This window comes from Callithrix jacchus, chromosome 22, assembly GCF_049354715.1.
Source record: "Callithrix jacchus isolate 240 chromosome 22, calJac240_pri, whole genome shotgun sequence".
In the NCBI taxonomy this organism is placed as follows: Eukaryota; Metazoa; Chordata; class Mammalia; order Primates; family Cebidae; genus Callithrix; species Callithrix jacchus.
Genome location: NC_133523.1, coordinates 50,434,645 through 50,449,999, shown reverse-complemented (window position 1 = coordinate 50,449,999; position 15,355 = coordinate 50,434,645). Strand labels below are relative to the sequence as shown.

Below are 15,355 nucleotides of genomic sequence, written 5' to 3'. Positions count from 1 at the left end.
ATAGCAAAACAGTCGGAGACGGTTGAGGAAAGAGGGTGAATGGACAGGCTTCTCTGCACAGTGCTACCTTATCTGTAGCTGCCAGACAGTTCTCTGTTCTAAGGCAGAGGTGACAGAATCAGAGAAGCATCATAATTTATGCTGCAGAATTCTCCCCTTCCATCCTTTAGGCCGTTTCTACATGGCACCCTCTAGTCCTGGATTGTTTCTAGTGAAAACCAACTCACCCATGTATCCCCAAAAATCTACTAGCATATGCATTGCTATTTCAGCTTTGCCCAGAATTCTTTTTCTCCAAACTGACCTTTCAAACCGGTTCCAGAAATAAGCTCCCCTTTCTCACATCCCCACCATTGGACTTTTCTGGTAACCATCTGTCAATAAAACAACCATATGCAATTTTCAGTCACCATATTCACCTCAAGTTTAGCTATTAATTTCTCATAAATTTTAAACATTATAGTATCTTTTATATATGAAAGTTTGCTTTCATCATCTGAGGCCTGCTTCCAGATTTCCACCTGTGCTCCACCCATTTTGAGGTCCATGTGGCTGCACCAGAGTTAAAAGGTATGATGTAAGGATAAGGGAGTAGGCAGGGAAAGCCTCATTGGAGCACGGTGAACTGGTGTTTGTGTCCTCAGGGGTGGAACATATTGCCTTCTAATGTGGGCACATGGCTGGATTTTAAAGAATAATGCCAGGCACTGTGGCTAACACGTATAATCCCAGCATTTTAGGAGGCCATAGTGGGAGGATAGTTTGAGACCAGCCTGGGCAAAATAGCAAGATCCTGTCTTTACAAAAAAAAAAAATTTTTTTTTAAATTAGCCGGGTGTGATGGTATGCTCCTGTAGTCCCAGCTAATTGGGAGGCTGAGGTGGGCGGATCACCTGAGCACCAGAGCTTGAGACCAGCCTGACCAAGGTGGATAAACCCTGTCTCTACTAAAAATACACAATTAGCTGGGTGTGGTGGTGCATGCCTGTAATCCCAGCTACTCGGGAGCCTCAGTCAGGAAAATCACTTGAACCCGGGAGATGCAGGTTGCAGTGAGCTGAGACGGCACCATTGCACTCCAGCCTGGGCAACAGGAGCGAAACTCCGTTTAAAAAAAAAAAAAAAAAGCCCCACCTTTCCCCTTTGTCTCTTATCAAAATAGCGTACATCTTTCATTGTTTTTGAGATTGATATTAGACTTCTAAAAGGAATTGAGTATATCTCAGATATCAAGTAGGAATTATGACATGGATAAAAGTGTTGCTTAATGAATTGGACCCAATTATTGACGACCCAATTATTGACGACAGAATAATTGACTATGCAGGCAAAGATGTTTTCTGTTGGAGTCACAGACAGCATTCTACCTTTGTATTACTGCTTCAAGGTGACCTATCTTCTGTCTTCTAGAGGCAATGTCATGCCATTATCTTAAGTAGTTTTTCTCCTGTCCCTGACCGAAAGTGCACAGACAGAGAAGACTGACTTCAATGCTTCCAAGTACATACATTTGAAATGTAATATGGGAGAGGCTGGGGGCGGTGGGTCACACACACTTTCAGAAACAGAGGCGGGTGTATCACCTGAGGCCAGGAGTTCGGGATCACCACAGTGAAACCCCATCTCTACAAAAAATAGAAAAAATTAGCTGGGCGTGGTGGTGCGCGCCTGTAGGCCCAGCTACTTGGCAGCCTGAGGCACGAGAATCACTTGAACCCGGGAGGCGGAGGTTGTAGTGAGCCCGGATGATACCCCTGCACTCCAGCCTGGGCGACAGAGGGAGACTCTGTCCAAAAGAAGAAGAAAGAAGGAAGAAAGACGAAGAACGAAGAAATAATAATGTAATAAATATAACATCCCTACTAGTGGATAAATTTCATGTCTGCAAGTGATGTATATATTTGGATTTGCAGCCGTAGGGAGAGTCTGATAATACTTTTAGCCTCTGGGAGCCTGCTGAACTTTATGAGGTATGAAATAATATTTCCCAAACACTTGGTTGACCAGTTGCAGATGGCGCCGCCGATATGCTGTCTGATTACGACGCCGTCAAGAAAGGACTAAGCCCCTCCTCTGCCCTAGGACCTGGATAAGCCATTTCTCATCACCCCGCACCCCGGAGCTTCGCCTTTCTGCCAAGAGGTTGGTGCAATGCGTCCCCAGGCCGGACCTCAGGATGCATGAAAACTACATTACCCAGAATGCTCTGCATCGAACGGCAGCACTACTAAGCCAGTGAGAGCTCAGAAAATAGACTTCCACGACAGTCACCAAAAAAGGGCGGGACGTTTGGAGTCTGCGTGGTGGCGGCCATTTTGGCTTCTCTGGGGTGTCTTCGCCGGATCTGAGATCGCAGAGCGCCTAGTTGGGGCTACGAGGGCGTGAGGGGAGTCGTCGTCCCTCCCGCACGGAAGCATCGGAGCCTTGGTGACCCACGCCAGGCCTGGGATAGCGACCGCCGTGCTTGGGTCCCTCCCCTGAGCGCCCGCCGCTCCCGGCCCGTCTCTACCCACAGAGCCTGATGGCAGCGGCCACTCCGAGGGCGCCAGCTCCGGTGAGTGCTGCGTCTTCCCCCACCCACGTTCTGAAGCCGCCGTGAAGGGCGCCTGCAGCCCAGGGTCGGGGACCCTGAGGCGCTCGTGGGTGGGGCCCCGTTGCTGACACGGCGCGTGTCGAGGTGTGGGAGGGCGCGGGCCGGGGCTGAGCCGGGAGAACTCGGAAAGCGCTTTTCTGCGGGGAACGAGAATGTGAGGCGGGTTGTGCCTTCATTGTGGGGAGGCTGGAGGCCACGGAGAGTTTTGAAGAAAGGAGGGGGATGCCATTTATGTTCGTTTTTTCTCTTTGGGAGGGAGTCCTCTCTCTTTTTTTTGATACGGAGTTTCGCTCGTTACCCAGGCTGGAGTGCAATGGCGCGATCTCGGCTCACCGCAACCTCCGCCTCCTGGGTTCAGGCAATTCTCCCGCCTCAGCCTCCTGAGTAGCTGGGATCACAGGCACGCGCCACCATGCCCAGCTAATTTTTTGTATTTTTAGTAGAGACGGGGTTTCACCATGTTGACCAGGATGGTCTCGATCTCTTGACCTCGTGATCCACCCGCCTCGGCCTCCCAAAGGGCTGGGATTACAGGCTTGAGCCACCGCGCCCGGCCCGGAGTTCCTCTCTTGTCGCCCAGGCTGGAGGGCAATGGCGCGTCCCGGGTCACTGCAACCTCCGCCTCCTGGGTTCAAGCGATTCTCCTGCCTCAGCCTCCCCACTAGCTGCGATTACAAGCATGCACCACAACGCCTGGCAGGTTTTTTGTATTTTTAAGTCCCCAAATTAATAAGTCCAGGGGCAAATAAGACCACGGGTTTCACCATTTGGGGACCAGTTTGGTCTCAAACTCCTGACCTCAAGTCACACGGCCGCCTCGGCCTCCCAAAGTGCTGGGATTACGGGCGTGAGCCGTCGCGCCCGCCCTTTGTTAGGGTTTACATTTTTTTCCCGAGACCCTTAATAGGATGAGCCCCGATGGGGCGATGACGACACTGAGGTAGTGGGAGGCTGCATCTTTATTTCGTTGCCCTACAGTTAGTGAGACGCGACGGTGAGCACTGAGGCACCGAAGTAAAACAGCCACCCTGAGTTCAGGGCCAGGGCGGGATACACGGAGGCTGAGCCCATTGAGCCTCATCAGGGATGCGGTCCTCTTTCCCTGGTTCTCCTGGTTATAGAAGGGCATATGGAACTCACAGGGAAGTGGGCAGTGTTCCAGTCCCTCAGTAGGCACCTCCCCCACCCCCTCCCACTTGTTCTTGGGATTGTGGTTTCCTACTACGCTTAAGTGCTGTTACCCCCAATCCTGGGTGTGCTGCCCTGCAGAAATTCTAAGCCCAAGGTTCTAAGTCCATGCCAGGGGTTATCCCATTTGTGAAAGCCAGTTGGAACGTTTGAAAGGTTACTTCCGGCGCTGGTATCAGGAGGGGCAAGTGCTTAGTAGAACTAAGCTGAGATTTTTGAGGAAACCACAGATCTCCTTCCTTTTAGCTGGGAACAAAGAGCAGGGGGAAGGAGTTTGGACTGCAGTGGCTGCCTGGGACGCTGGGTACCTATTCTGGAGGTAATGGGAGGTTTGGGTTAGAAAAAGGTGGTGATCTTACCAAAGTTCTAGCAGGCTCCACCCTGTTAGCACGGAGAGCGACTGTGGGTTGAGGGAGGAGGAAAGATCAGCGTGGAAGCTACAGCCAATCCAGGTGGATTAATGGACCGCGGTCGTATATTAGGAGATGTGGGGGCCGGGCGCGGTGGCTCACGCCTGTAATCCCAGCAATTTGGGAGGCCGAGGCGGGTGGATCATGAGGTCAACAGATCGAGACCATCCTGGTCAACATGGTGAAACCCCGTCTCTACTAAAAATGCAAAAAAATTAGCTGGGCATGGTGGCGCGTACCTGTAGTCCCAGCTACTCAGGAGGCTGAGGCAGGAGAATTGCCTGAACCCAGGAGGCGGAGGTTGCCATGAGCCGAGATTGCGCCATTGCACTCCAGCCTGGGTAACAAGAGCGAAACTCTGTCTCAAAAAAAAAAAAATTAGGAGATGTGTTGCTCTCTGGATGCAAGTTTTTAAAGGGGGCAACTACATTTTCTGATGTAGATAGCGAGGGAGTGAAACAGGATTCAGCGATGACCTCCTCGTTCAACTGAGATGGCGAAGTTGGTATTAACAGTAACATTCACTGGAGACATCGGGAGCTTTGCTTTGGTCATGTAAGAGTTTGCGATGTTTCAGAGGCATTAAGTAGGTGACTGTTGAACACACAGGTCTCGAAATCTGGGGAGTGCTTCAGAATGGAGATGTCCCAAGTGCTGGGATCACAGCCATGAGCCACCGCGCTCAGCCTGTAAGGGTTAACCTTCAGGCATGGGGGTACAGATTATTTGGCCTGGAAGGGCAGATTCGGGGGCTAAGGACCAAGCCTTTTGGTTGGATAACTGGGTGATGTTCTTGGGCTTTGTAAACACAGGTAAGGGTGGTTAGTGGCTGTGGAGGTAGGGTAGGGTGTTTGGAGAGGATAGTTGGGCCGGTGGCATACGCTTTGAAGGAAAGAGTGGATGTGAGGTGGATGCAGAGGCAGAGGTGTATTTGAGGCAAATGGCGGTCCTTTTTTTCCCTTAGTGCTCATTCAGCACCTTGTGGAATCACTAGCATTTTGTGATGACTTTGATGGGGCCTGGAGTGTTTATTCCCCCTGGAGAATTAAGTCCAGGGGCAAATATGGTCATCTGTGATGATCACTTGGCCTGGGCTAGTCTTTGAGTGTTAGGTGGACAGAGGAGCAAGTGCAGCACAGAAGCGGAACAGGGCCACGGGTATCTGAGAGGCACATGTGGTTCTGTGTGGCCTAAGTCCAAACAGGAAGACTTCATAGGGTTTGGGGCTGCTACCCCTGGTGGGTCCCCTGGGAAATCTAGGGCAGCATTAGATCCTGTCTGAATTTGTCAAGTACACTCTGGATGCTATGTGCTGAGTTACAGTGTAAAGTCTAACATTAAGGCCCAATATGACGTCTGGAGAAATTAGGGTGACATCAAATGGCCTGATGACAAGATTCCCTCCCTACTCTTCTCCCAAACAGACAACGCTTTTTATCAAGGGGACCAGGCACAATTTCTGCTTCTCCCTTTGTAGCAGATTTCAGCTCCCGACCAGGCCACTGGCTGTTTTCTAAACAAGCCAATTGTGGGAACCAGGGGGCACCTGATCCTTTTGTGGGCAAAATGCTTGTATTCCACAGCTGTTGGTTATTCGCTGGTTTTGTGGACTGTATCCCTGTGATCCTGTGTGGTACACGTTGTTCTCATCTCCCAGGTTTTATTATATATGAGTGATAAACTGCTGTATCATCTTCCTAGTGTCAGGTATTGTGTTTGGCCATATGCATAGCCCTAGTATAGCAATCCTGCCTTCGCTAATGGGGTGAAGAGGAAGAGATTAAAACAATGACACGGGGGTTAAGAGCAGGGACATGTCTATGGTGTGGGCAGTGAGGTGGCAGCCCTGGCTTGGGCTATGGTATCTGGAGATAGGAGGGATGTGTATTCTGAAGAATGATGCACATCTGGGAGTAAATGACAGCTGCAGGGTCCTGGTATTGAGACTCACATGACCTTGAACATTCCAGGGGGATTTCATCATGGGATAGCATAGATCCTTCCATGCCAGGCCCCCAGCTCAGATACCTATTGACCCACATGTGATTGGGGCTGGTTTCTCCTCTCAGTTGGGAAGCTTGGGAAGAGAATGGGCATGGGGTAAGGATGTAGGGGTATGGACTGTGGGTGCTTGGGAGAAGGGCTCTTGGTGGTTTCATCTGTTCCCATTGTGGCAGGGCACTGTGACCTTTGAAGATGTGGCTGTTCACTTCTCCTGGGAGGAATGGGGTCTCCTTGATGAGGCTCAAAGATGCCTGTACCGTGATGTGATGCTGGAGAACTTGGCTCTTTTAACCTCCCTGGGTAAGGTTCTTTTACCCATTCCTGTGCCCTGAGCTAGTCTATGCCCTTCCTCTTTTCCCTATAGGCAGGTCTGTCCTTCTCATGACAAGAGTATACACTCTGCTTCTTTCTCATTTCCCTGCATAATTCTGTCATTGCTGTGACTAAGGTTTGCATACTGTCCTCTACTCTCCTTGAGGTGCCCAAGTACCTGTTTCCCCACAGCCTCACAGGGAAGGATTCAGAGTCTGGACTTTTACAGTCACCCTAGTGCATCTCAACTTTATTGTCCCCTCCATGACTGGGTAACTTTTTCCAGATTTCAGGATCCTGTGTGCCCAAGCTACTACTTCCCTCCCATAGCTGGCATTTCATTATGCCTGCCTATGCCAGGGGTTATGGTCACTACTTATGTAGACCATGGACTCTACTTACAAGCTATTCCTCTGAAAAAAAGTTTTTTTTTAAGATGGGGTTTCACCATATTGGTCAGGCTGGTCTTGAACTCCCGACCTCAGGTGATCCACCCACCTTGGCCTCCAAAGTGCTTGGATTATAGACGTGAGCCGCCACGCCCGGCCTTCCTCTGAAATTTTTTTGGTAATATTTGTGTGTGTGTGTGTGTGCGTGTCTTTCCTACAGGCTGTCATGTGCTGAGTTTTTTGTGGGACAGTGTAGGGTGGTTTTCTGTTCTTTCTTCCCTTTGTACTTGCATTATCCAGATGCTATATTATAGCAGCAACCTATTCTGTTTGGCGAGAGTTTTGGTGCCAATCCAGTGGTCACAGCACACTTCCAGTTTTCCTTCAATCTTGACATTTTGCTGACATGTCAGCTCTACTACTTGTCACTTAACATCCAGCCTGGGGCTAATCCTCACATCTCTGGACTCCATATCTTATCTGTTTTTCTCACTGCTACATCTGCATTTCTTTCCATTGTTGGCCTCTACATAGTGTGTCATGAGGTATGCACATACTCTTTTGTTTTTTTGAGATGGAGTCTCACTCTGTTGCCCAGGCGGGAGTGCAATGGCGCGATGTCAGCTCACTGCAACCTCTGCCGCCCAGATTCAAGCGATTCTCCTGCCTCAGCCTCCCGAGTAGCTGGGATTACAGGCGCCTGCCACTGTGCCTGTCTAATTTTTGTATTTTTAGTAGAGACGGGGTTTTGCCATTTTGGCCAGGCTGGTCTTGAGCTCCTGACCTCATGATCCACCTGCCTCTGCCTCCCAAAGTGCTGGGATTACAGGTGTGAGCCACTGCGCCTGGCCTTGCACGTACTCTTAAACAGCCCTTGAAGGCCAGCTGCTGCGTTGCAGTCATATTTCCTTGGGCTTCAATATGCTGTTCTACACAGCACTCGTGTTATCAGCAGATAAGTGTCTGCTGAAGTTGTTTGCAGAGGATTTAGTATTAGACCCTGCTTCTCCTCTCTTTTTCATACCTCATGGTTGTGGCCTTTACCTCTTGAGTTCTCCCACATTCTTGTAAACTTGATAGCCTAGTATTGCTAAGCAGGCTTATCTGGAACCTGAACCCAGCTCTGCTGCCATGCAAACATTCCCACAGACTTGTTCCTGGGTTTGTCATACACACAGTTGTATAGGGGCCGCCCCCTCCCACCATAGTTAATGTGCACTTCACTAGCATTTCTTGCTTTTAGGTTGTTGGCATAGAGTGGTGGATGAGGAGGCACCTTCTGAGCAGAGCATTTCTTTAGAAGGAGTGACCCAGCTCGGGTCACTTTCTCCCCAGAAGGCCCACCCCTGTGAGATATGTAGCCTGGTCTTGAGAGACATTTTGCTTCTGGCTGGGCCCTAGAGCACCCATCATAGGCAGAAATTATACAGGGGTGTGGCATGTAAGAAATAATTGTATTTCATTTCATTGCAGATGTTCATTACCAGAAAGAGAACCTTGGAGAAAAACATTTCAGAAGCAATGTGGACCGAGCCTTGTTTGTGAACACCTGCATATTCCATGTGTCAGGGGAGACTTCCACATGCGTAGAAGTTGGGAAGGACTTCCTGGCCAAGTTGGGATTTCTCCATCAACAGGACACTCACACTGGGGAGCAATCAAACAGCAGAAGCGGTGGTGGGGCTGTCAACCACAGAGGAAAAACTCATTACAGTTGTGGAGAATGCATCAAAGCGTTCAGCCGGAAACACTCACTTGTTCAGCCGCAGAGAACTCTCACTACAGGAAAGTGTTACATGTGCGGTGAATGTGGGAAATCCTTTAGCAAAAATTACAGCCTCAATGACCACTGGAGAGTTCACACTGGAGAAAAGCCTTATGAATGTCAAGAGTGTGGAAAGTGCTTTAGGCAAAGCTCTAGTCTCATTCAGCACCGGAGAGTTCACACCGCAGTACGGCCTCACGAATGTGGTGAATGTGGAAAATTATTTAGCAACAAGTCCAACCTCATTAAACATCGGAGAGTTCACACCGGGGAAAGGCCGTATGAGTGCAGTGAATGTGGGAAATCCTTTAGCCAAAGGTCTGCACTCCTTCAGCATCGAGGAGTTCACACCGGGGAGAGGCCTTATGAGTGCAGTGAATGTGGGAAGTTCTTTACATATCATTCCAGTCTCATAAAGCACCAGAAAGTTCATAGTGGATCAAGACCTTATGAGTGCAGCAAATGTGGGAAGTCATTTAGCCAAAACTCTAGCCTCATTGAACACCATAGAGTTCACACTGGAGAAAGGCCTTATAAGTGCAGTGAATGTGGGAAATCCTTTAGCCAAAGGTCTGCACTCCTTCAGCATCGGGGAGTTCACACTGGGGAGAGGCCTTATGAGTGCAGTGAATGTGGGAAGTTCTTTCCCTACAGCTCCAGTCTCCGAAAACACCAGAGAGTTCACACTGGATCAAGGCCCTATGAGTGCAGTGAATGTGGGAAATCCTTTACTCAAAATTCTGGCCTCATAAAGCACAGGAGGGTTCACACTGGGGAGAAGCCTTATGAGTGCATTGAATGTGGGAAATACTTTAGCCATAACTCAAGCCTTATTAAACACCGGAAAGTTCATAGTCGATAAAAGCCTTATGAGTGGCAAGTATGGAAAAGCTGTTAGCACCCTGGAGAAAGTCCTTGAGTACAGTTAATGTTAGAAAGCTTCAGCTGAAGGCTGCCTCTCATTGAGTACCACAGAGTTCACAAGGGAAAGACACTTTTGATATGTGGACATGTCCAGTTGCTATAACAGCTCTGAAGGAGATCCCTTATGATGCTGGCATCAGCCTGAATTGAATCTCCTATATCTGAACATCTGCATACATTCCAGGTATGTGGGAGCTGCATTGTACCTTTTGCCCTGCCCAGGGCCCATGCCAGATTTATGTCTGCTGATTCTGTAGTGAGAGCCATTTTACCTCTACTGCCTGGCACGTGTTCACAGTGTACACCATTCACCCACCACAGAGTATTCAGGTAAGTAAACCCTGGTGTTCTCCCCTTATGGGAGGAATTTGTAAATAGCCTAAGCATTTATTCCTTTCTTGTTTTGTTTTTTTTTTTTTCTCTTTGATGAGTTAGGCCATGGACCTGATCCAGTTTGGCCCAGAGGACTCTGTGGGTGACGTATTTCAGGACATTGTTGGCCTCGCATGACTCTTGGTATCGTTTGTCAGCCTCGGAATCACGAACCGTGGGAGCCACCTGCCTCTGACTGCCCTGGTTTGTACAGTAATAAAGGCCTTACTGATCTTGGGGGTTCTAGTCACTGTATGGGTTGGTTTGAAAACAAAGGGGTAACTTTTTGGGATCCCCAACTGTTTGGCTCAACAGGGACAGGGAGAGTAGGATGGCAGAATAGAGTTCTCTTTCTAGTTTGAGCCTAGTTTTCATCGCTATTCCAGGCCTCTGGGAAAAAGCTGCAGGGTATTGTCCTAATTTATATCCTGGATGCCATAATATGCCGTGGTTTCAGAGGGCAGTCTAAGTAGGCGGCAATTACTGTGGCATCCTTCGGTGCTTCTGAAAGCAACAGGAAATGGTTCTCTCGTTTGTGAGGAATACTGCATTGTGTTCAGTGCTCTTGGGGGATGTCTGTTCCCCAGGTTCCATATGCCTTGATATCCTGAATTCCATAGGGTAGCACCACAGGTGGTGAGGTTATAGCAGGAATTGTAATTGTTACAGAAGTTCTGGAGTGATCCGGAGTGGAAAACTGCAATAAATAGAATGCGACCCTTTAATAGGGGTTTCCATGATGTTCATCATTACGGCTCTTAAGGATGAGCAGGTACAGAAATGCTCAGGACTTCCAGAATTGTGTATCTTGTGTAGCTCAGGTTATTGTCAGAAATTTTATGGAATCCTGTAGCCTCTGGGATGTTCACCTCAAGGTCACTGCTATGCAGGCAGGAAAACAAGGATGGAGAAGACAGGTCTAGGCCATTGACGCAGCCTTTGTCATCCAGCCAACATTTCTGTTGAGTCAGGTGGAAATGGTGCACTGTTTACCTATATTTGTTATCACTGAGGCAAAGTCCTCTCCCAGGACATGAGGAGAGAGAGAGTGGAATCAACTTCAGAGTTGTCAAACCTGATTTTCCGAGAACAATAGGAAATTCAGACTTTTCTATTTTGAACCATATTTTGTTAGGCTGGTGCAAAAGTCACTTTGGTTTTGAACTATGATTTTTTTTTTTTTTTTTTTTTGGCAGAGTCTTGCTCTGTCACCCAGACTGGGGTGCAGTGGTGCGATCTCAGCTCACTGCAACCTCTGCCTCCTGGGCAATTCTCCTGCCTCAGCCTCCCAAGTAGATGGGATTACAGGCACCCACCATGCCCAGCTGATTTTTGTATTATCAGTAGAGATGGGGTTTTGCTATGTTTGCCACACTGGTCTCAAATTCCTGACCTTGTGTGATCCACCCACCTTGGCATCCCAAAGTGCTGGGATTACAGGCGTGAGCCACCATGCCCGGCTACCTGCATGCTTTTATTTTCATTCCATTTCCTTCTGGTCTGCAATGTCTTTATGAAAAAATCCATTGATAGTCTTATGAGGAATCCTTTGTGTACACAGCAAGTTCCTTTTCTCTTTCTCCTTTAGGTTTTCTCTTTAACTTTTTTTTTTTTTTTTTGAGGCGGAGTTTCGCTCTTGTTGCCCAGGCTGGAGTACAATGGTGCGATCTCAGCTCACTGCAATCTCTGCCTTCTGGGTTCAGGCAATTCTCCTGCCTCAGCCTCCCGAGTAGCTGGGATTACAGGCATGCACCACCATGCCCAGCTAATTTTTGTATTTTTCGTAGAGAAGGGGTTTCACCTTGTTGACCAGGATGGTCTCGATCTCTTGACCTCGTGATCCGCCCGCCTCGGCCTCCCAAAGTGCTGGGATTATAGGCATGAGCCACTGCGCCTGGCCTCTCTTTAACTTTTTAACAATGTGATTATAATAAATCTCATTATGGATCTCTGTATCCATCTTATTTAGTGTTTTTTGCACTTCAGGAATTTGGATTTCTATTCTCTCTCTTGGGTTGGGGATTTTCAGCCATTATTTCTTTGAATAAGCTTTCTGGGCTGGGCACGGTGGCTCACGCCTGTAAGTGCTTTGGGAGGCCAAGGTGGGTAGATCACAAGGTCAGGAGTTCGAGACCAGCCTGACCAACATGGTGAAACGCCATCTCTACTAAAAATACAAAAATTAGCCAGGTGTGGTGGCATGCACCTGTAATTCCAGCTACTTGGGAGGCTGAGGCAGGAGAATCACTTGAGCCTGGAAGGCGGAGTTTGCAGTGAGCCAAGATCGCACTACTGCACTCCAGCCTGGGCAACAGAGCAGACTTCTCAAAAAAAAAAAAGATGCTTTGCGTCCCTTTCTGTTTCTCCCCTCCTACTGGAATTTCAATAATGTGTACAGTGTTCTGCTTGATGTCCCACAGTCCTTTGAGTTATCTTTTTTTGCTCATGTAAATCCAGCACTTTGGAAGTCCAAAGTGGGAGCATTACCTGAGGCCAGGAGTTCAACACCAGCCTTAGCAACTGTAGTAAGACCCCATTTCTACAGAAAAATGAAAATAAAAAAATTAGCTGGGCATGGCGATGCCTGTCTGTAGTCCCAGGTACTTGGGTGGCTGAGGCAAAAGGATCATTTGAGCCCAGGAATTTCAGGCTGCCATTAGCTATGCTAACACCGGTGCCCTCCGACTTGGGTGACAAAGCAAGACCATATCAGAAAGGAAAGGAGGGAGGGAGAAAAGGAAGGAGGAAGGACACTGTTTTTTTTTTTTTTTTTTTTTTGTGACGGAGTTTCCCTCTTGTTACCCAGGCTGGAGTGCAATGGTGCGATCTCGGCTCACCACAACCTCCGCCCCCTGGGTTCAGGCAATTCTCCTGCCTCAGCCTCCTGAGTAGCTGGGATTACAGGCACGCGCCACCGTGCCCAGCTAATTTTTTGTAATTTTTAGTAGAGACAGGGTTTCACCATGTTGACCAGGATGGTCTTGATCTGTTGACCTCGTGATCCACCCGCCTCGGCCTCCCAAAGTGCTGGGATTACAGGCTTGAGCCACCGCGCCCGGCCGGAAGGACACTGTTGATTGTTGTGGTTATTTATTTTTCTTTGTTGTGGTTATTTCATATTCTTTTTTTTTTTTTTTTTCAAGAAAAGATTACTATTACAGTCTATTTTCGCTTAAGAACAAATATGTAGGTAGGATGTGGTAGCTTATGCCTGTAATCCTAGCACTTTGGGAGGCTGAGGGGTTGGATCACTTGAGATCAGGAGTTCAAGATCAGCCTGGCCAGTGGAAACCTGTCTCTACAAAATATACAAAAATTAGCTGGGCATAGTGGCATTTGCCTGTAGTCCCAGCACTCCAGCCTGGATGTCAAGATCAAAACTCCATCTCAAAAAAAAGGAAAAGAAAAAGAAAAATGTTTATACATTCTTTGCTTTCTTTTTTTTTTTTTATTTGAGATGGAGTTGCCCAGACTGGAGTGCAGTGGTGGCTCACTGCAACCTCTGCTTCTGGGTTTCATGTTGGCCAGAGTGGTCTCAAACTTGTGACCTCAGGTGATCTGCCTGTGAAACTCAACTGAATCACAATTAGAATTAATGTAAAAATTGAATATACTTCCCAGGTATGACCACAATGTGTAAAAAATGTTTTACCGTAATTTGAGTATATCAATTGAAACTTAATTTTTAAATTTCAAGAAATGCAAATAAAAACATGGGGGATCTTGATCAAAAAGCGTTGAAAAGATTAAATGAAGAGACATCATATTATGTGAAATCTCATTATTGCCAGTAAGTTATTTTCCAAATTATTTTCTAGATAAAATTATAACTAATTCCTCCCCCAAATAAAAAACCCCCATTGCTTCTGAAATCCACATAGACTAAAACTCCAAACTTTAAAAAAACTGCAGAAAATATTTGCAAGTTATATGTTGGATAAAGGGTTAATATTCAGAATATATAAACTCCTACAACTTAACAAAAAGCCAAGTAGCCTAATTAGAAAATGGGCAAAGAGGCCGGGCATGGTGGCTCACTCTTGTAATCTCAGCACTTTGGGAGGCCGAGGTGGGTGGATCATGAGGTCAGGAGATCAAGACCATCCTGGCCAACATGGTGAAACCGCATCCCTACTAAAAATACAGAAATTAGCCAGGTGTGGTGGTGCGCACCTGTAGTCCCAGCTACTTCGGAGGGTGAGGTTGGAGAAACTCTTGAACCCGGGAGGCGGAGGTTACAATGAGCAGACACTGCGCCACTGCACTCCAGCCTGGGTGACAGGGCAAGACTCCGTCTCGAACAACATCAAAAAGGAAAATGAGCAAAGAACTTGAGTGGGTTTTCTCTAGTGAAGACGTACAAATGGCCACCATGTATATGAAGAGATGCTGAACACTAATCAGTAGATAAATGCATATCAAAGTCACAATAAAATATGGTAACTCACACCCATTAGGATGGTACTAAAATAAGTGTTAAGGGCATAGAGAAATGGAACATTTGTGCATGCAGCCGCTATGGAATACTGTACTAATAAGGGGGAAAAAAACCTCTGAATTTCAATCAAAGTATGGAATCATCCTTTGTCCAGAGCAAATCTCTTTCATGAGGCTTACCATTATAGAAAAATCTGTACATGTGGTGAATGTGGAAAAGGCTTTGGCAAATAATCCGTAATTGCATCAGATAATTTATAGTGGAGACAAACTTTTATCATCAATGCTGGAAGACTTTAGGTACAGCTCATGTCTTACCTGATACATGTATTGAATGTGGAAAGGCCTTTAACCATGGCTTAACAGTATTATCAGATTTCTCATGTAAAAGATAAGTGTATAAATGTGTACAGTGTGGAAAGTCTTAGTCATGTCTTCCAGCTCATTGACCATGAGAGAATTCATACTTCAGAAACTGTGTCATTGTAGTGTATGTTGAAGGCCTGTGTCCACACGCAATCTGATTCTCCGTCAGAAAAGTCAGTGGAAAGAAACCTTATGAATGTAATGAATGTGGAAAAGGCTTTAGCTAAAGTTCACACTTGCTCAGCATCAATGGATTTCACATTGTAGCGTAACGGTGTCAGTGCAGTAAATCTTCTAATAAAGACTAAATGAAAGTCTTTTAGTAAAGACTTTTAGCCTCTTTTATTTTTTAATTTTTTTTGTAGAGATGGGGTTTCACTGTGTTAGCCAGGATGGTCTCCATCTCCTGAACTCGTGGTCCCCTCACCTCAGCCTCCCAAAGTGGTGGGATTAAAGGTGTGAGCCACCATGCCCAGCCTAGCCTCTCATTTTTTTATTCAACATCAGAATGTTCATTTTGAAGAAAAATCATTAGAATCTCAAAAATGCAAGAAATCCATCCACCAGTACGAATCACTATATGGTGAATCTGCAC

General features: G+C 47.2%; 1 protein-coding gene across 5 annotated transcripts in view; it reads left to right on the top strand.

Moving 5' to 3' along the window:
• The window catches only part of LOC100391085 (uncharacterized), a 41,172-nt gene that overhangs the window by 5,852 nt on the left and 19,965 nt on the right, over nucleotides 1-15,355 (top strand). For 2 of the 5 annotated variants that reach the window (XM_054249851.2, XM_054249853.2), the window contains exons 1-4: nucleotides 2,301-2,554; nucleotides 6,369-6,495; nucleotides 8,370-9,915; nucleotides 10,021-10,161. In XM_054249851.2, coding sequence (XP_054105826.2) covers nucleotides 2,522-2,554; nucleotides 6,369-6,495; nucleotides 8,370-9,523 — 1,314 coding nt within the window. In that variant the 5' untranslated portion in view covers nucleotides 2,301-2,521 and the 3' untranslated portion in view covers nucleotides 9,524-9,915; nucleotides 10,021-10,161. Of the gene's footprint in view, nucleotides 1-2,300; nucleotides 2,555-6,368; nucleotides 6,496-8,369; nucleotides 9,916-10,020; nucleotides 10,191-15,355 lie in introns of those variants that run through there. The other 3 variants (XM_078361004.1, XM_078361006.1, XM_078361005.1) reach the window with 3 other exon arrangements.